The sequence below is a fragment of the Ascaphus truei genome, unplaced genomic scaffold (genome assembly GCF_040206685.1).
Source record: "Ascaphus truei isolate aAscTru1 unplaced genomic scaffold, aAscTru1.hap1 HAP1_SCAFFOLD_538, whole genome shotgun sequence".
NCBI lineage: Eukaryota > Metazoa > Chordata > Amphibia > Anura > Ascaphidae > Ascaphus > Ascaphus truei.
In genome coordinates, this window is record NW_027456869.1 from 130,694 (window position 1) to 151,241 (window position 20,548).

Genomic DNA, 20,548 nt, shown 5'->3' on the forward strand with positions numbered 1-20,548 from the left:
AGCTCTTCTCCCAGACATGTCTTTGGGTTTTGGGTGCAGGGTGGGAGTCTGAGCTCTTCCCCCAGACACGTCCTTGGGTTTTGGGTGCAGGGTGGGAGTCTGAGCTCTTCCCCCCGACACGTACTTGGGTTTTGGGTTCATGGTGGGAGAATGAGCTCTTCTCCCAGACACATCCTTGGATTTTGGGTGCAGGGTGGGAGTCTAAGCTCTTCCCCCAGACACGTACTTGGTTTTGGGTTCAGGGTGGGAGTCTGAGCTCTTCCCCCAGACACGTCCTTGGGTTTTGGGTGCAGGGTTGGAGTCTGAACTCTTCTCCCAGACACGTCCTTGGGTTTTGGGTGCAGGGTGGGAGAATGAGTTCTTCCCCCAGACACGTCCTTGGGTTTTGGGTGCAGGGTGTGAGTCTGAGCTCTTCTCCCAGACACGTCCTTGGGTTTTGGGTGCAGGGTGGGAGTCTGAGCTCTTCCCCCAGACACGTCCTTGGGTTTTGGGTGCAGGGTGGGAGTCTGAGCTCTTCCCCCAGACACGTCCTTGGGTTTTGGGTGCAGGGTGGGAGTCTGAGCTCTTCCCCCAGACACGTCCTTGGGTTTTGGGTGCAGGGTGGGAGTCTGAGCTCTTCCCCCAGACACGTCCTTGGGTTTTGGGTGTGTGGCAGGACGGCCTGTAGCCGAGGTCAGGGAACAGTCCACACGTGTAGTTTCAGGATAAATGAAAACGTTCAGTGGCTTTATTTCTCCACAGCAACATAACTTGCGGGTACACTGTCCCTTTAAGCAAATAAATCCTGCTCCACGTTGGCAGAAAACTGACTAACACTGCAGTCCTAGCTAGCAGGCTGGCTGGCTAAACCATACCCAAACCGTAAGAGTCTTTTTAAGCAGTCATGCAAACAAATGAAAGAAATCTTACTTTGGCTGCAGTAAGTAGTGTGCTGTATCCTTCTGGCTAGCAGCACATATATCCATGTGCTCTCATCTGAGACAGGCAGCTACTGCTGGTAACAAGATCCTTATCTACCTTCCTGGCTCTCAGGTGTCAGCTTACTTCCTGACTACCTAACTTCCACCTGAGTTAACCCTTATGAGTGCTGGATGAAGCACTCAGACATATGTTTCCCAGGCATAATTGATAGGGGTTGACTTCACCCTGTCACAGGGTGCAGGGTGGGAGTCTGAGCTCTTCCCCCAGACACGTCCTTGGGTTTTGGGTGCAGGGTGGGAGTCTGAGCTCTTCTCGCAGACACGTCCTTGGGTTTTGGGTGCAGGGTGGGAGTCTGAGCTCTTCCCCCAGACACGTCATTGGGTTTTGGGTGCAGGGTGGGAAAATGAGCTCTTCTCCCAGACACGTCATTGGGTTTTGGGTGCAGGGTGGGAGTCTGAGCTCTTCCCCCAGACACGTCATTGGGTTTTGGGTGCAGGGTGGGAGTCTGAGCTCTTCCCCCAGACACGTGCTTGGGTTTTGGGTGCAGGGTGGGAGTCTGAGCTCTTCCCCCAGTCACGTCCTTGGGTTTTGGGTGCAGGGTGGGAGTCTGAGCTCTTCCCCCAGACACGTCCTTGGGTTTTGGGTGCAGCGTGGGAGTCTGAGCTCTTCCCCCAGACACGTCCTTGGGTTTTGGGTGTGTGGCAGGACGGCCTGTAGCCGAGGTCAGGGAACAGTCCACACGTGTAGTTTCAGGATAAATTAAAACGTTCAGTGGCTTTATTTCTCCACAGCAACATAACATGCGGGTACACTGTCCCTTTAAGCAAATAAATCCTGCTCCACGTTGGGAGAAAACTGACTAACACTGCAGTCCTAGCTAGCAGGCTGGCTGGCTAAACCATACCCAAACCGTAAGAGTCTTTTTAAGCAGTCATGCAAACAAATGAAAGAAATCTTACTTTGGCTGCAGTAAGTAGTGTGCTGTATCCTTCTGGCTAGCAGCACATATATCCATGTGCTCTCATCTGAGACAGGCAGCTACTGCTGGTAACAAGATCCTTATCTACCTTCCTGGCTCTCAGGTGTCAGCTTACTTCCTGACTACCTAACTTCCACCTGAGTTAACCCTTATGAGTGCTGGATGAAGCACTCAGACATATGTTTCCCAGGCATAATTGATAGTGGTTGACTTCACCCTGTCACAGGGTGCAGGGTGTGAGTCTGAGCTCTTCTCCCAGACACGTCCTTGGGTTTTGGGTGCAGGGTGGGAGAATGAGCTCTTCCCCCAGACACGTTCTTGGTTTTTGGGTGCAGGGTGGGAGTCTGAGCTCTTCCCCCAGACATGTCCTTGGGTTTTGGGTGCAGGGTGTGAGTCTGAGCTCTTCTCCCAGACACGTCCTTGGGTTTTGGGTGCAGGGTGTGAGTCTGAGCTCTTCTCGCAGACACGTCCTTGGGTTTTGGGTGCAGGGTGGGAGTCTGAGCTCTTCCCCCAGACACGTCCTTGGGTTTTGGGTGCAGGGCGGGAGTCTGAACTCTTCCCCCAGACATGTCCTTGGGTTTTGGGCACAGGGTGGGAGTCTGAGCTCTTCTCGCAGACACGTCCTTGGGTTTTGGGTGCAGGGTGGGAGTCTGAGCTCTTCTCCCAGACACGTCATTGGGTTTTGGGTGCAGGGTGGGAAAATGAGCTCTTCGCCCAGACACGTCCTTGGGTTTTGGGTGCAGGGTGGGAGTCTGAGCTCTTCCCCCAGACACGTCCTTGGGTTTTGGGTGCAGGGTGGGAGTCTGAGCTCTTCCCCCCGACACGTCATTGGGTTTTGGGTGCAGGGTGGGAGTCTGAGCTCTTCTCCCAGACACGTCCTTGGGTTTTGGGTGCAGGGTGGGAGAATGAGCTCTTCTCCCAGACACGTCATTGGGTTTTGGGTGCAGGGTGGGAGTCTGAGCTCTTCCCCCCGACACGTCATTGGGTTTTGGGTGCAGGGTGTGAGTCTGAGCTCTTCCCCCAGACACGTCCTTGGGTTTTGGGTGCAGGGTGGGAGTCTGAGCTCTTCCCCCCGACACGTCATTGGGTTTTGGGTGCAGGGTGTGAGTCTGAGCTCTTCCCCCAGACACGTCATTGGGTTTTGGGTGCAGGGTGGGAGTCTGAGCTCTTCTCCCAGACACGTCCTTGGGTTTTGGGTGCAGGGTGGGAGAATGAGCTCTTCTCCCAGACACGTCATTGGGTTTTGGGTGCAGGGTGGGAGTCTGAGCTCTTCCCCCCGACACGTCATTGGGTTTTGGGTGCAGGGTGGGAGTCTGAGCTCTTCTCCCAGACACGTCCTTGGGTTTTGGGTGCAGGGTGGGAGAATGAGCTCTTCTCCCAGACACGTCATTGGGTTTTGGGTGCAGGGTGGGAGTCTGAGCTCTTCCCCCCGACACGTCATTGGGTTTTGGGTGCAGGGTGTGAGTCTGAGCTCTTCCCCCAGACACGTCCTTGGGTTTTGGGTGCAGGGTGGGAGTCTGAGCTCTTCTCCCAGTAGTAGGGAGTCTGAGCTCTTCTCCCAGTAGTAGGGAGCCTGAGCTCTTCTCCCAGTAGTAGGGAGCCTGAGCTCTTCTTCCAGTAGTAGGGAGCCTGAGCTCTTCTCCCAGTAGTAGGGAGCCTGAGCTCTTCTCCCAGTAGTAGGGAGTCGGAGCTCTTCTCCCAGTAGTAGGGAGCTTGAGCTCTTCTCCCAGTAGTAGGGAGTCTGAGCTCTTCTCCCAGTAGTAGGGAGTCTGAGCTCTTCTCCCAGTAGTAGGGAGTCTGAGCTCTTCTCCCAGTAGTAGGGAGCCGGAGCTCTTCTTCCAGTAGTAGGGAGTCTGAGCTCTTCCCCCAGTAGTAGGGAGTCTGAGCTCTTCTCCCAGTAGTAGGGAGTCTGAGCTCTTCTCCCAGTAGTAGGGAGCCTGAGCTCTTCTCCCAGTAGTAGGGAGTCTGAGCTCTTCTCCCAGTAGTAGGGAGCCTGAGCTCTTCTCCCAGTAGTAGGGAGTCTGAGCTCTTCTCCCAGTAGTAGGGAGCCTGAGCTCTTCTCCCAGTAGTAGGGAGCCTGAGCTCTTCTCCCAGTAGTAGGGAGCCTGAGCTCTTCTCCCAGTAGTAGGGAGCCTGAGCTCTTCTCCCAGTAGTAGGGAGTCTGAGCTCTTCTCCCAGTAGTAGGGAGCCTGAGCTCTTCTCCCAGTAGTAGGGAGTCTGAGCTCTTCTCCCAGTAGTAGGGAGTCTGAGCTCTTCTCCCAGTAGTAGGGAGTCTGAGCTCTTCTCCCAGTAGTAGGGAGCCTGAGCTCTTCTTCCAGTAGTAGGGAGTCTGAGCTCTTCCCCCAGTAGTAGGGAGCCTGAGCTCTTCTCCCAGTAGTAGGGAGTCTGAGCTCTTCTCCCAGTAGTAGGGAGCCTGAGCTCTTCTCCCAGTAGTAGGGAGTCTGAGCTCTTCTCCCAGTAGTAGGGAGTCTGAGCTCTTCTCCCAGTAGTAGGGAGTCTGAGCTCTTCTCCCAGTAGTAGGGAGTCTGAGCTCTTCTCCCAGTAGTAGGGAGCCTGAGCTCTTCTCCCAGTAGTAGGGAGTCTGAGCTCTTCTCCCAGTAGTAGGGAGCCTGAGCTCTTCTCCCAGTAGTAGGGAGTCTGAGCTCTTCTCCCAGTAGTAGGGAGTCTGAGCTCTTCTCCCAGTAGTAGGGAGTCTGAGCTCTTCTTCTACTGTAGTAGGGAGTCTGAGCTCTTCTCCCAGTAGTAAGGAGTCTGAGCTCTTCTTCTACTGTAGTAGGGAGTCTGAGCTCTTCTCCCAGTAGTAGGGAGTCTGAGCTCTTCTTCTACTGTAGTAGGGAATCCCTCGTCTGTTTCTCAATGTTTCTCTTCGCTCCCTGGAGTAGCCGTTTGCCTTGAGTTTGGACAGAACTTCACTTTCTCTCATCAGATATTGTTTAGATTTACTCACAATCCGCTTTACTCTAACTGGCTGAATGGTAAACCTATGTACATTAATGGCGCTATGTAAATAAAGATATTCATTCATTCATTCATTCATACATAAACCACCCTTTAAGTGTGGAGGAGGAAAAGTGCCTGCTGTTTGGAGGTTATTGCAATCTTTGGGTTTTGTAAATAATATCATATGAGAGAAAAAGGACCCAGTCTTCCAGCTCCTCTGTCACAACAAATGTAGAATTATAAAATTAAAATACTTTATTGATAACCAAGAATAAAAAATAGGGCGTTAAAACGTAATTAAACGGTGTGTTATAACAGCACTTGACTGTATCCTTCATAACCCATCCGAGATAAGGTGGGTAGATATAGTGATAAGATCCCTTATAGATATTCGGGATCAAGGCGCTATCTGTAATAGCTTCCTAAAAGATATAGGAGATGGGTCTATTGGAGCTCACTTAGAGGTTAATCTCAGTATTAGTGTATCAGTGCATGTGTTACGCACTCAAGTGACACACCAATAATATAAGCGTTTTATGGCATAGTAAGCGACAGGTTAGACCATATCTGCCCCTGCTTGAAATAGCGCTGCTCGCTTGATAATCTCGCTAACATTAAAGGTGCTAGGTCTATGGTGGAATCGTATTGTGCCCACAGATGAAATAAAGCGCAGGCTAATAAGCAAACAAAAGGTAAGGTATAATTCCGTTGGCATTGATCAGGTGTGTATTTGATATACCATGGACACCTATACTGCAGAAAGGTAATTGATGCAGACCACCATATGTGCTGCTGATATGTCGTAGGATTTATGGGTGTGCTCTTAATCCACAGGGCTCACCTATATTATCAGTTGAGTATGGCTGCATCAATATTGAGCTTGATGGTGCAGTGTGATTACCAGTCATACATTAGCCATTCTGTTTGAATCCACATAAATACACCTAGTGCACATTCACAGTCACTGATCCCAGGGCTGGGTGATATGGTGCATAAAGGAGGCGGCTAATGTTGAAGCAACCTCCACTATAATTGTGGTGGCTAGAGCTGGTATCAACGCTGTAAACTGCTCAAAAGTAAGTCCGCCATGCAGACCAGCACTATACTGAGTCTCACTGTGAGACGCAAGCCTGAACACGCCTCAGCCAGATGACACGCAGTGGTCTGCATGGCGCGTGCGCAGCGTACTCCGGTTCTGATTGGAGATCTTGAAGTGATGTCACACGCTGATTTTTGGCGCCAAGGCGGCAGACGATCCCTATATAGGGTACTTGAACTATGTTTTAGGCACTTCTTGATAAAGTGCATTTTTGTTGCACGAAACGCGTCGAAGGTTTCACAACCCTCTGTTTTATGATCTCTTAATTAATAAAAGATTTTTTGCCAGACCACTCTTGCCTTTTTGGCTGTGCGCTGCACGCTTCACTACATTGGACCTTTCCTCACTGGATTCAGCAGCACGCCCAAGGAGAGAGGGACTGGAGGTACTAAGTGTGAGTACGTTTGCCTGGGGCCATCCCAATGAGGTAAGGGGGGGGTGTTTTTGTGCATTTACCCCCTGCCTTCAGGGTAATTGGAGCCCTTTCATAGGTTTGTACTGCTTAATTGCTAATTCCCAGTGCCCTCTTGTCCTTTCATTGTTAATGTGAGGTCAATGTGCTTGAGCACCATTTCTCTCCACTGTATATCTACCTCCCCCTACGTGCCCTGAAGAAGCGTTCACTACGTGAAACGCGCGCGTCGGCATTTTCTCTCCTGCACACGCGGGAAACCGGTTGATTTGAACACAACAGCTGATGGATATTGATCCGCGTTGTTAGACTTGCGGTTTCCCCCGGCGTGTATGTTCACTTAGGATCGCGCTGTGTCACTGTACCGCGGGATCCTACTACCTCACAGGGTCTACTCACTCACAGACAGGCAGGTCCTCGAGCATATCAGCGCTGATATAACCAAGATCAGCGCTGATATAGGGGACCATGCGATTCACAGATAGACCGCTCCCCCCCACAAACTGGTATTAGGTTTTTATCTGTCATCAAGGGTCAATAAGGGGGGTGGGGTGATCATACAGTGTGTTTTTCATCCCATCAACAACCCCACATACACCCGCTTTACCTACCGGTTGACACTGTTGGCATTTTGTCAGTGTACTCACCGGATACTGGCAGACTTACTTTTGAGCAGTTTACAGCGTTGCTACCAGCTCTAGCCACCACAATTATAGTGGAGGTTGCTTCAACATTAGCCGCCTCCTTTATGCACCATATCACCCAGCCCTGGGATCAGTGACTGTGAATGTGCACTAGGTGTATTTATGTGGATTCAAACAGAATGGCTAATGTATGACTGGTAATCACACTGCACCATCAAGCTCAATATTGATGCAGCCATACTCAACTGATAATATAGGTGAGCCCTGTGGATTAAGAGCACACCCATAAATCCTACGACATATCAGCAGCACATATGGTGGTCTGCATCAATTACCTTTCTGCAGTATAGGTGTCCATGGTATATCAAATACACACCTGATCAATGCCAACGGAATTATACCTTACCTTTTGTTTGCTTATTAGCCTGCGCTTTATTTCATCTGTGGGCACAATACGATTCCACCATAGACCTAGCACCTTTAATGTTAGCGAGATTATCAAGCGAGCAGCGCTATTTCAAGCAGGGGCAGATATGGTCTAACCTGTCGCTTACTATGCCATAAAACGCTTATATTATTGGTGTGTCACTTGAGTGCGTAACACATGCACTGATACACTAATACTGAGATTAACCTCTAAGTGAGCTCCAATAGACCCATCTCCTATATCTTTTAGGAAGCTATTACAGATAGCGCCTTGATCCCGAATATCTATAAGGGATCTTATCACTATATCTACCCACCTTATCTCGGATGGGTTATGAAGGATACAGTCAAGTGCTGTTATAACACACCGTTTAATTACGTTTTAACGCCCTATTTTTTATTCTTGGTTATCAATAAAGTATTTTAATTTTATAATTCTACATTTGTTGTGACAGAGGAGCTGGAAGACTGGGTCCTTTTTTCTCTCATATGATATTATTAGTCTCCATCCAGTCAGCACCTCACTGTGGTTAGCATAAGCTGTGCGGGTTTTTTCTGTGTGTATCACGGTTTTGTAAATAAGACTGCTGTGAGTTATCTGAATGTGCAATCTTTGCTTTTACACTAGTTGCACATTCAGGTAACCACGGCAACTGCTCACATTCAGGTAACCACAGCAACTGCTCACATTCGGGTAACCACAGCAACTGCTCACATTCGGGTAACCACAGCAACTGCTCACATTCAGGTAACCACGGCAGCTGCTCACATTCGGGTAACCACAGCAACTGCTCATATTCGGATAACCACAGCAACTGCTCACATTCAGGTAACCACAGCAACTGCTCACATTCAGGTAACCACAGCAACTGCTCACATTTGGGTAACCACAGCAACTGCTCACATTTGGGTAACCACAGCAACTGCTCATATTCAGGTAACCACAGCAACTGCTCACATTCGGGTAACCACAGCAACTGCTCACATTCGGGTAACCACAGTAACAGCTCACATTCGGGTAACCACAGCAACTGCTCACATTCAGGTAACCACAGCAAATGCTCACATTCGGGTAACCACAGCAACTGCTCACATTCAGGTAACCACAGCAACTGCTCACATTCAGGTAACCACAGCAACTGCTCACATTCGGGTAACCACAGTAACAGCTCACATTCAGGTAACCACAGCAACTGCTCACATTCGGGTAACCACAGTAACAGCTCACATTCGGGTAACCACAGCAACTGCTCACATTCAGGTAACCACAGCAACTGCTCACATTCGGGTAACCACAGCAACTGCTCACATTCGGGTAACCACAGCAACTGCTCACATTCGGGTAACGACAGCAACTGCTCACATTCAGGTAACCACAGCAACTGCTCACATTCAGGTAACCACAGCAACTGCTCACATTCGGGTAACCACAGCAACTGCTCACATTCGGGTAACCACAGCAACTGCTCACATTCGGGTAACCACAGCAACTGCTCACATTCGGGTAACCACAGCAACTGCTCACATTCAGGTAACCACAGCAACTGCTCACATTCGGGTAACCACAGTAACAGCTCACATTCAGGTAACTACAGCAACTGCTCACATTCAGGTAACCACAGCAACTGCTCACATTCAGGTAACCACAGCAACTGCTCACATTCAGGTAACCACAGCAACTGCTCACATTCAGGTAACCACAGCAACTGCTCACATTCAGGTAACCACAGCAACTGCTCACATTCAGGTAACCACAGCAACTGCTCACATTCAGGTAACCACAGCAACTACTCGCATTCAGGTAACCACAGCAACTGCTCACGTTCAGGTAACCACAGCAACTGCTCACATTCGGGTAACCACAGCAACTGCTCACATTCAGGTAACCACAGCAACTGCTCACATTCGGGTAACCACAGCAACTGCTCACATTCGGGTAACCACAGCAACTGCTCACATTCGGGTAACCACAGTAACTGCTCACATTCGGGTAACCACAGCAACTGCTCACATTCGGGTAACCACAGCAACTGCTCACATTCAGGTAACCACAGCAACTGCTCACATTCAGGTAACCACAGCAACTGCTCACATTCAGGTAACCACAGCAACTGCTCACATTCAGGTAACCACAGCAACTGCTCACATTCGGGTAACCACAGCAACTGCTCACATTCGGGTAACCACAGCAACTGCTCACATTCGGGTAACCACAGCAACTGCTCACATTCGGGTAACCACAGCAACTGCTCACATTCGGGTAACCACAGTAACTGCTCACATTCGGGTAACCACAGTAACTGCTCACATTCGGGTAACCACAGCAACTGCTCACATTCAGGTAACCACAGCAACTGCTCACATTCGGGTAACCACAGCAACTGCTCACATTCGGGTAACCACAGTAACAGCTCACATTCAGGTAACCACAGCAACTGCTCACATTCAGGTAACCACAGCAACTGCTCACATTCAGGTAACCACAGCAACTGCTCACATTCAGGTAACCACAGCAACTGCTCACATTCAGGTAACCACAGCAACTGCTCACATTCAGGTAACCACAGTAACTGCTCACATTCAGGTAACCACAGCAACTGCTCACGTTCAGGTAACCACAGCAACTGCTCACATTCGGGTAACCACAGCAACTGCTCACATTCAGGTAACCACAGCAACTGCTCACATTCGGGTAACCACAGCAACTGCTCACATTCGGGTAACCACAGCAACTGCTCACATTCGGGTAACCACAGCAACTGCTCACATTCAGGTAACCACACCAACTGCTCACATTCGTGTAATCACAGCAACTGCTCACATTCGGGTAACCACAGCAACTGCTCACATTCGGGTAACCACAGCAACTGCTCACATTCAGGTAACGACAGCAACTGCTCACATTCGGGTAACCACAGCAACTGCTCACATTCGGGTAACCACAATAACTGCTCACATTCAGGTAACGACAGCAACTGCTCACATTCGGGTAACCACAGCAACTGCTCACATTCGGGTAAACACAGTAACTGCTCACATTCGGGTAACCACAGCAACTGCTCACATTCAGGTAACCACAGTAACTGCTCACATTCGGGTAACCACAGTAACTGCTCACATTCAGGTAACCACAGCAACTGCTCACATTCAGGTAACCACAGCAACTGCTCACATTCGGGTAACCACAGCAACTGCTCACATTCGGGTACCACAGCAACTGCTCACATTCAGGTAACCACAGCAACTGCTCACATTCAGGTAACCACAGCAACTGCTCACATTCGGGTAACCACAGCAACTGCTCACATTCGGGTAACCACAGCAACTGCTCACATTCGGGTAACCACAGCAACTGCTCACATTCAGGTAACCACAGCAACTGCTCACATTCAGGTAACCACAGCAACTGCTCACATTCAGGTAACCACAGCAACTGCTCACATTCAGGTAACCACAGCAACTGCTCATATTCAGGTAACCACAGCAACTGCTCACATTCGGGTAACCACAGCAACTGCTCACATTCGGGTAACCACAGCAACTGCTCACATTTAGATAGCCCTGGCCCACTAAAACTCAACCTTGGACCACTCACACTTAGATAACTCTGGCCCATTTGCACAACCACAGCAACCACACTCAGGTAACCACTGTCCACTCACACTTAGATAAACATGACAGCCACTCACACTTGGTAGGGTCCGGGCTCACTCTCCCTCTATCCCCCCCCCCTCAGATTTTGGATCCATGTCGCAGCGTGTTCTCGCCCGCAAGTTACACGGGACGTCCGTCTCAGTGCAGCGGGTCAGAGCCTCGGATCAGGTTCTGGTTCAGAATTTGGGGCCCGAGATTGCCTCCGACCTCCTGGAGCTTTATCTGGAGAGCAAGCGGAGCGGAGGAGGGAAGGTGCGCTCTGTCACCATGCTGAGAGATAGCGGCACTGCCATTGTGTCCTTCCATGACTGGCAGGGTGAGTGGGCAATGGGAAGTCCTGAGATAACGGGGGAGGGTGCGCTCTGTCACCATGCTGAGAGATAGCGGCACAGCCATTGTGTCCTTCCATGACTGGCAGGGTGAGTGGGCAATGGGAAGTCCTGAGATAAAGGTGGGGGGGGGAAGAGTCCTGAGATAACGGGGGGGGAGTCCTGATATAACGGGGGGGAGTCCTTATATAACGGGGGGTCCTGATATAACGGGGGGGGAGTCCTTATTGTATTGTATTGTATGTCTTTATTTATATAGCGCCATAAATGTACATAGCGCTTCACAGTAGTAATACATGTGGTAATCAAATAAATAACAGATAATATAAATAACAGATCATGGGAATAAGTGCTTCAGACATAAACATAACATTTAGGAAGAGGAGTCCCTGCCCCGAGGAGCTTACAGTCTAATTGGTAGGTAGGGAGACCGTACAGAGACAGTAGGAGGGAGTTCTGGTAAGTGCGTCTGCAGGGGGCCAAGCTTATGTATCATGTGTTCAGAATATCCACAGTGCTATTCATATGCTTCTATAAGCAAGTGTGTCTTAAGGTGGGTCTTAAAGGTGGATAGAGAGGGTGCTAGTCGGGTACTGAGGGGAAGGGCATTCCAGAGTTGTGGGGCAGTCAGTGAGAAAGGATTAAAGCGGGAGAGGGCTTTAGATACAAAGAGGTAGAAAGAAGACATCCTTGAGAAAAACGCAAGAGTCGGGATGGTGCATACCGAGAAATTAGGGCTGAGATGTAAGGGGGGGCAGAAGAGTGTAAAGCTTTAAAAGTGAGCAGAAGAATGGAGTGTGTTATACGTTATTTGATCGGAAGCCAGGAGAGGGATTTCAGGAGGGGAGATGCTGAGACAGATCTAGGAAAGAGTAGAGTGATTCTGGCAGCAGCGTTTAGGATAGATTGTAGGGGAGACAGGTGAGAGGCAGGAAGGCCGGACAGCAGGAGGTTACAGTAATCAAGACGGGAGAGAATGAGGGCCTGAGTCAGAGTTTTAGCAGTCCAGTAACAGAGGAATGGGCGTATCTTAGTTATATTGCGGAGGAAAAAGCGACAAGTTTTAGAAACGTTTTGAATATGAGAGGAGAATGTGAGAGAGGAGTCGAGTGTGACCCCTAGGCAGTGTGCTTGGGCTACTGGGTGAATGATCGTAGTTCCAACAGTAATGTGGAAGGAGGTAGTAGGGCCAGGTTTGGGAGGAAGTATAAGGAGTTATATAACGGGGGAAGAGTCCTGATATAACGGGGGGGGAGTCTTGATATAACAGGGGGGGGAGGGTCCTGATATAACGGGGGGGGGGGTGCTCTGTCACCATGCAGAGAGATAGCGGCACTGCCATCATGTCCTCCATGACTTGCAGGGTGAGTGGGCAATGGGAAGTCCTGAGATAAAGGGGGAGGAAGACTCCTGATATAACGGGGGGGGGTCCTGATATAACGGGGGGGGTGCTCTGTCACCATGCTGAGAGATAGCGGCACTGCCATCATGTCCTTCCATGACTGGCAGGGAGAATGGGCAATGGGAAGTCTTGAGATAAAGGGGAGGGGGGGGGAGTCCTGAGATAAAGGGGGGGAGTCCTGAGATAAAGGGGGGGGAGTCCTGAGATAAAGGGGGGGGAGTCCTGAGATAAAGGGGGGGGGGAGTCCTGAGATAAAGGGGGGGAGTCCTGAGATAAAGGGGGGGGAGTCCTGAGATAAAGGGGGAGAGTCCTGAGATAAAGGGGGAGAGTCCTGAGATAAAGGGGGAGAGTCCTGAGATAAAGGGGGAGAGTCCTGAGATAAAGGGGGGGAGTCCTGAGATAAAGGGGGGGAGTCCTGAGATAAAGGGGGAGAGTCCTGAGATAAAGGGGGAGAGTCCTGAGATAAAGGGGGAGAGTCTTGAGATAAAGGGGGAGAGTCCTGAGATAAAGGGGGGGGGGTGTCCTGAGATAAAGGGGGAGAGTCCTGGGGGTCCTGAGATAAAGGGGGTGTCCTGAGATAAAGGGGGTGTCCTGAGATAAAGGGGGTGTCCTGAGATAAAGGGGGTGTCCTGAGATAAAGGGGGTGTCCTGAGATAAAGGGGGTGTCCTGAGATAAAGGGGGTGTCCTGAGATAAGGGGGGTGTCCTGAGATAAGGGGAAGTGGGGAGAGTCCTGAGATAAGGGGAAGGGGGGAGAGTCCTGAGATAAGGGGAAGGGGGGAGAGTCCTGAGATAAGGGGAAGGGGGGAGAGTCCTGAGATAAGGGGAAGGGGGGAGAGTCCTGAGATAAGGGGAAGGGGGGAGAGTCCTGAGATAAAGAGGGGGGGAAGAATCCTAGGATAAAGGAGTCAGGGAGTCCTGATATAAAGAGGAGGGGAGAGTCCTAGGATAAAGGGGGTGGGAGAGTCCTGAGATAAAGGGGGGTGGAGTCCTGAGATAAAGGGGGGGGGGAGTCCAGAGATAAGGGGAAGGGGAGTCCTAGGATAAAGGTGGGGTGTGGAGTCCTGAGATAAAGGGGGGTGGAGTCCTGAGATAAAGGGGAGTGGAGTCCTGAGATAAAGGGGAGTGGAGTCCTGAGATAAAGGGGGGGGGAGTCCAGAGATAAAGGGGGATGGAGTCCAGGAATAAAGGGGGGGGAGAAACCTGAGATAAGGGGGGGTAGTCCTGAGATAAGGGAGGGGGAGAGTCCTGAGATAAGGGGATTATTCCTGAATGTATCAACTACACTATTAACTTCTGTATTTATAAAACCCAAGAAAATGACTAATTGTGTGGGCCACAATGAAGGAATAAATATAGAGCACACACCACAATAGAGAGAGGTTCCCACAGATGTACCCTCTTTATCTTTATTATACACTGGCTGATAGACCCGGCGTTGCCCGGGATGTAAATGGATAAAAGAAATGTGTGTTGTTTAAAATAAAAAGTACAATAAGCAGATATGATTGAAGTTTAAAGGCGGCCATTTTGGCAGAGTAGCGGAGCCACCGATGATAGCGCCAGATGTCCAGTGCGTATCGGGCGGGAAGGCGGCCATTTTGGCAGAGTAGCGGTGCCGCCGATGATGGGGCCAGATGTCCAGTGCGTATCGGGCGGGAAGGCGGCCATTTTGGCAGAGTAGCGGAGCCACCGATGATAGCGCCACATGTCCAGTGCGTATCGGACGGGAAGGCGGCCATTTTGGCAGAGTAGCAGAGCCGTCGATGATGGGGCCAGATGTCCAGTGCGTATCGGGCGGGAAGACGGCCATTTTGTCAGAATAGCGGAGCCGTCGATGATGGGGCCAGATGTCCAGTGCGTATCGGGCGGGAAGGCGGCCATTTTGGCAGAGTAGCGGTGCCGCCGATGTTGGCGCCTGATGTCCAGTGCGTATCGGGCAGGAAGGCGGCCATTTTGGCAGAGTAGCGGTGCCGCCGATGATGGGGCCAGATGTCCAGTGCGTATCGGGCGGGAAGGCGGCCATTTTGGCAGAGTAGCGGTGCCGCCGATGATGGGGCCAGATGTCCAGTGCGTATCGGGCGGGAAGGCAGCCATTTTGCCAGAGTAGCGGTGCCGCCGATGATTGGGCCACATGTCCAGTGCAAGCGCGGCCTGGGTTGTCGGGCGGGTAAGAGTAGTAGGCGAGTGAAGAGCGTGTATAGTAGGGTAGATGGTAAGAGAGGGGTGGGGGCAGATAAAGGCATAATATTCCTAAGTTCATTGAAGGGTGGAAGGGAGGGGGGTGCAGGGGCAGATAAAGGCATCATAATCAGACGTGCATTGGAGGGGGTGTGGGGGGAAGGGAGGGGGCTGCATAGCGGAGCTGAGGCGGTCATCTAAATTGTTTGCATGAAGGTTGGTAAGGGCTCACACGCGGTGCAGCTGATTATGTCCAAGCCGGTTGAGTAATCGTGGGTCTGACCGGAGATGTCTGTAAGCAGCCAAGTAGTCCTGATCACTAAAGCGAAGTACTATACATTGAATTCGGCTCTCTAGTGCGAGGAGGAGGCAATATAGTTGATTACCCTACTATCGTCTATCACTAGACTTAGGGACCCCCAGTACAAGTTGGCAGCGCTGTTGGAGCTGCGTTGTTTGCTAGCAAACAGCGTTTATATGTTAGCCTAACAGCTGAGGGACCCCCATGGTATTCCATGCATCCTCCTCCAATTAATTAGTGCTGTGTATTGGTCATTGGATACCAGATTCCACACCCTGTGGTTATATGTCTTCTATATGAGTGGGAGACAACCGGTTCAATTTCTGTGGTGTGGTTAGGCACAATATATACGCACTAACAGCATTGGTTATTAGACTGTGTGCACATTCATTGCATGAGGAAAGAGCACTATTACTGGCTGATTATTATGCTAACGCTCTGTCATTAGCTACAGGGACCCCCAGTACAAGTTGGCAGCGATGTTGGAGCTGTGCTGTTTGTTAGCAAGCAGCGTTCATATGTTAGTCGAATAGCTGAGGGACCCCCATGGTGGCCTTGTGTATTCTTACATTTTATTATGCTGTATGCGGACTACTCTGCGTGTGATTCTATGACCTTGATAGTGTCAATCACATTAACATTGCACTATACTCACTGGCAATTTTACATCATTTGTATGAGTGACTACAACAGATTTATTGGGCCTCATGCAGAGAGCATAGAATTTTAAAATTGGCGAATTTCATAAAAAGTAGCTTTTTTGGAGAGTTTTATTCTCCATATGCAGAAAAGTGCGAATTCTGCTATGTTTAACATGGATGCGTGTGGCGAGTTTAAATTGGCGAGATGCGCGCTTCAGAAACGTGTAAAAACAAATTCGCGCCTTTTTTTCCCCTTTACTATAGGCGGCGAGCGCCATCTTTTCCTGGCGCGGCAAAAATGCGAGAATCGCGCCATTTTCTTGGCGCGAACAGCCGCTACATGCTGTTCGCACCTCTCTGCATTCGGAGAGTTTTAAAAATGGCGAGATGGAGGTTCTCGCCAGCCGCGAGGCGAGTTTTAGCAATAGAAAAAACAAAATGGCGCGTTTTTCGAAACTCGACATTTTATGCCGGTTTCGGCGCGAAATTGAACAAAAAATGGCGAATTTCGAAATAACGATGCTCTCTGCATGAGGCCCATTGTGTGGTAATAGCAACTTTATTGCTTATAGCAGGAGGACAACATTAATAATTGCTAAATGACATATCCCACAATGTTGTAATAGTCATTACCATAGGTACATACTAGTGGACAACAGCTGATAGCACCACGTGTGTATTTTAATATTTTATTATCACTGTAGATTTAGATTCACCTTGATTTTTCACTGTATAATAAAAACAAAAATTGTTATTGTGATGTGCACCAAAAATGTACCCTTTTGAAGGCACTCGTGACTATATCACGGGCTCTTTCTATTAGTCCTACTTTGGTAAGGAAGGGGGACAATAGTGGTGGGTGAATAGTGTATCGGGCGGGAAGGCGGCCATTTTGGCACAGTAGCGGTGCCGCCGATGATGGGGCCAGGTGTCCAGTGCAAGCGCGGGCTGGGTTGTCAGACGGGTAGTAGGGGAGGGAAGAGCGTGTATAGTGTAGCGGTGTGAAGCCACCATGAGGTAGTGATTTGTGAGGAGCGGGGGTGTGGACGGGTAAGAGGGGGGGTGGACATCAGAGAAGCGGAGCGCCATTTTCTGACAGTCGCGGTTCAGACAGTAAGCGGCCTGCTGAAGGGCGCGGAGCGGGCGGGAAGGCGGACATTTTGATAGAGTAAGCGGGGAGCGGGCGAGAGGATGATCTTGTGGGGCATATTTTGTACTGGAAAGCAGGTACATAGATGAGCGTGCGGGATAGCGGAGAGACCATAAGCGGACTGCTGAGTGCGGAGCGGGCGGGAAGGCGGAGGGAGGTCGTCATTTGTGAGGGGTGTACAGTGGTGGCGTGGACGGGTAAGAGGGGGTGGACAGCACAGGCGGTTATATTGATGGTGTGTGACGTTGAGAGAGGTGGAGAGAGGGTTTGAAAGTGAGGTGTGTGATGATTGAGGAGGTGGAGAGGATAGTAAAGGGCGCAGGGAGAGACAGGGTTGCAAAGTGGGTTAGACTTACCAAGGTCAGTGGGTGACTCCGCAGGGGTCATCCCAGGGGGGTAGTGTGAGTCCGCAGGGAGAGAGGCTATGCTGAGGGCTCAGTTTAGACAGTCACAGGGTATGGTGTGTCTGCAGGGGTGAGACTCTGTGGCAGTGTGTGACTGTGTGTCTCACAGTGGAGTACACTGGCGACACACTTTATTGAAGTGTGGCCAGTTCCGCAAGCCGGGAGATTTCCCGGCTTGCAAGTGGCAGCCCCTCGGCGTGCCACGCGTCTCCGATGCGCGGTCACGCGTCATCGGGTGCCTGCGCCCCCTGCACGCGCGTCCAGGGCTCCCCGAGGGAGCCCTGGTGTCCCGCGATGTGGGGGACGGCGGCAGGGGGTTCCGGGGGACCCGGCGGACCCGGCAGCGGTAGGGAGAGCGCCCCGATCGGAGGGCGCTCTTCCGCTGCTTTGGCGCGCGCCCGGCACCCTCCGGCGCGCGCCAGGATACTGCTGCGGCCGAGAACGGGCAAATGCTCGAATAAACTCGGCCGCAGCAGTAGGTGTGTCCGTGATGTCAGTGTACCTGTTGGCCAATGAGAGTCGTGGGGGAGGCAGGCATGGGCGGGCGGACTGACGGACCAATGAGAATCCCCACATCTACTAACAATCAAACACTTTTCATTTTTATATATATAGATATCAAAAATGAGTCATTATATTCATGTAAAATGATTGCGTGCAGGTTGAGATGTAATCACAGAAGAAACACACAATTGCCTAAAGACAAAATGCTAATGTATAGTGTTCATCTTATGCTTTAATGGTCAAGAGAAAATAGCAGACTAGGATACTACGGGGTTAATCAAATAGGCTTATACACATTATACCTTATGTACCTTATATACACATTAGGTTTACAAACCTGAAAAGGGTCCAGTGGTCCCTTATTTCAGTAATCATATGCTATATAGCCAGTTATATATCCAATTGGATGTGAAATAGCTACCATATATCAAAAACAACACAAGACAAAGTCGCTTTTGTGTGACGAAACGCGTAGGGCTGGTGACGTCATCTCGTTTGGGTCTGTGCATACGGAGCTCTGGGTGTCCCTGCGATCCTACCAGCTACATTTCCAAGTGCTGGTAATTATTTCATGTCGGAGCAGAGGACGGAGAGGCATTGAATGCCTTACTATCTTGGCGCCAACGCGTGATATGAGCTGCTGGTGGCTACATGCTGTGTAGTTTCACCCTGCCTCCTGGGACTCCCCTTCACTTGCAGATGACCAAATTTAGAGATTTCTCTCCCACGAATGGTTCTGTTTAAAATCCTGTAAGTGTACTTCTTATGGGTGGCTGATTTTTAAAATAAATGTACCTTTATTTTTAAACAGTTACGTGTGGAGCTGCTTCTGTTTGTTTTTTGTCCATAGCTACCATATATCGTAATATAACTGTAACAGGGACTTATCCCTGTTTAAGTAAAACTGCCTTTAAATATTCTGAGTAATCCAGCAGGGAGCTGGTTAATCGCAGCCAGTCAATTAACCTGGCTCCTTCTGGCTAATCAGAGCTCTAGAAAAGCCTCCTGTGGGAAACTGCCAGGAGAGACTCCTTGGCAAACAACTGGGCTGACCTGAGGAGAAGAAGATGATGTCTTGAGTCAAAGGCTGTGCTGACAAAACACACTAAGACCAGACTGATATTCCTGGGAGCGGCGGGACTGCAACGCCTGTATATGGAGGGCCTGGAGACGTCGCACCAGTGCGCACTATATAACAAGCCTAAGACCAGGCTGATATTCCTGGGAGCGGCGGGACTGCAACGCCTGTATATGGAGGGCCTGGAGACGTCGCACCAGTGCGCACTATATAACAAGCAAAGACCAGACTGATATTCCTGGGAGCGGCGGGACTGCAACGCCTGTATATGGAGGGCCTGGAGACGTCGCACCAGCGCGCTCTATATAACAAGCCTAAGACCAGGCTGATATTCCTGGGAGCGGCGGGACTGCAACGCCTGTATATGGAGGGCCTGGAGACGTCGCACCAGTGCGCACTATATAACAAGCAAAGACCAGACTGATATTCCTGGGAGCGGCGGGACTGCAACGCCTGTATATGGAGGGCCTGGAGACGTCGCACCAGCGCGCACTATATAACAAGCAAAGACCAGACTGATATTCCTGGGAGCGGCGGGACTGCAATGCCTGTATATGGAGGGCCTGGAGACGTCGCACCAGTGCGCACTATATAACAAGCAAAGACCAGACTGATATTCCTGGGAGCGGCGGGACTGCAACGCCTGTATATGGAGGGCCTGGAGACGTCGCACCAGCGCGCTCTATATAACAAGCCTAAGACCAGGCTGATATTCCTGGGAGCGGCGGGACTGCAACGCCTGTATATGGAGGGCCTGGAGACGTCGCACCAGTGCGCACTATATAACAAGCAAAGACCAGACTAATATTCCTGGGAGTGGCGGGACTGCAACGCCTGTATATGGAGGGCCTGGAGACGTCGCACCAGTGCGCACTATATAACAAGCAAAGACCAGGCTGATATTCCTGGGAGCGGCGGGACTGCAACGCCTGTATATGGAGGGCCTGGAGACGTCGCACCAGCGCGCACTATATAACAAGCAAAGACCAGACTGATATTCCTGGGAGCGGCGGGACTGCAACGCCTGTATATGGAGGGCCTGGAGACGTCGCACCAGCGCGCACTATATAACAAGCCTAAGACCAGGCTGATATTCCTGGGAGCGGCGGGACTGCAACGCCTGTATATGGAGGGCCTGGAGACGTCGCACCAGCGCGCACTATATAACAAGCCTAAGACCAGGCTGATATTCCTGGGAGCGGCGGGACTGCAATGCCTGTATATGGAGGGCCTGGAGACGTCGCACCAGCGCGCACTATATAACAAGCAAAGACCAGACTGATATTCCTGGGAGCGGCGGGACTGCAACGCCTGTATATGGAGGGCCTGGAGACGTCGCACCAGCGCGCACTATATAACAAGCCTAAGACCAGACTGATATTCCTGGGAGCGGCGGGACTGCAACGCCTGTATATGGAGGGCCTGGAGACGTCGCACCAGCGCGCACTATATAACAAGTCTAAGACCAGGCTGATATTCCTGGG

At 50.7% G+C, this 20,548-nt stretch overlaps 1 protein-coding gene across 5 annotated transcripts in view; it reads left to right on the plus strand.

The window, feature by feature from the left end:
• Window positions 1–20,548, plus strand: part of PARP10 (poly(ADP-ribose) polymerase family member 10) — a 103,764-nt gene that overhangs the window by 24,580 nt on the left and 58,636 nt on the right. For 3 of the 5 annotated variants that reach the window (XM_075584313.1, XM_075584312.1, XM_075584314.1), the window contains exon 4: window positions 11,158–11,391. The exons of 1 other annotated variant lie outside the window; for it this stretch is intronic. In XM_075584313.1, coding sequence (XP_075440428.1) covers window positions 11,158–11,391 — 234 coding nt within the window. One more of the 5 variants, XM_075584316.1, reaches the window with a different exon arrangement.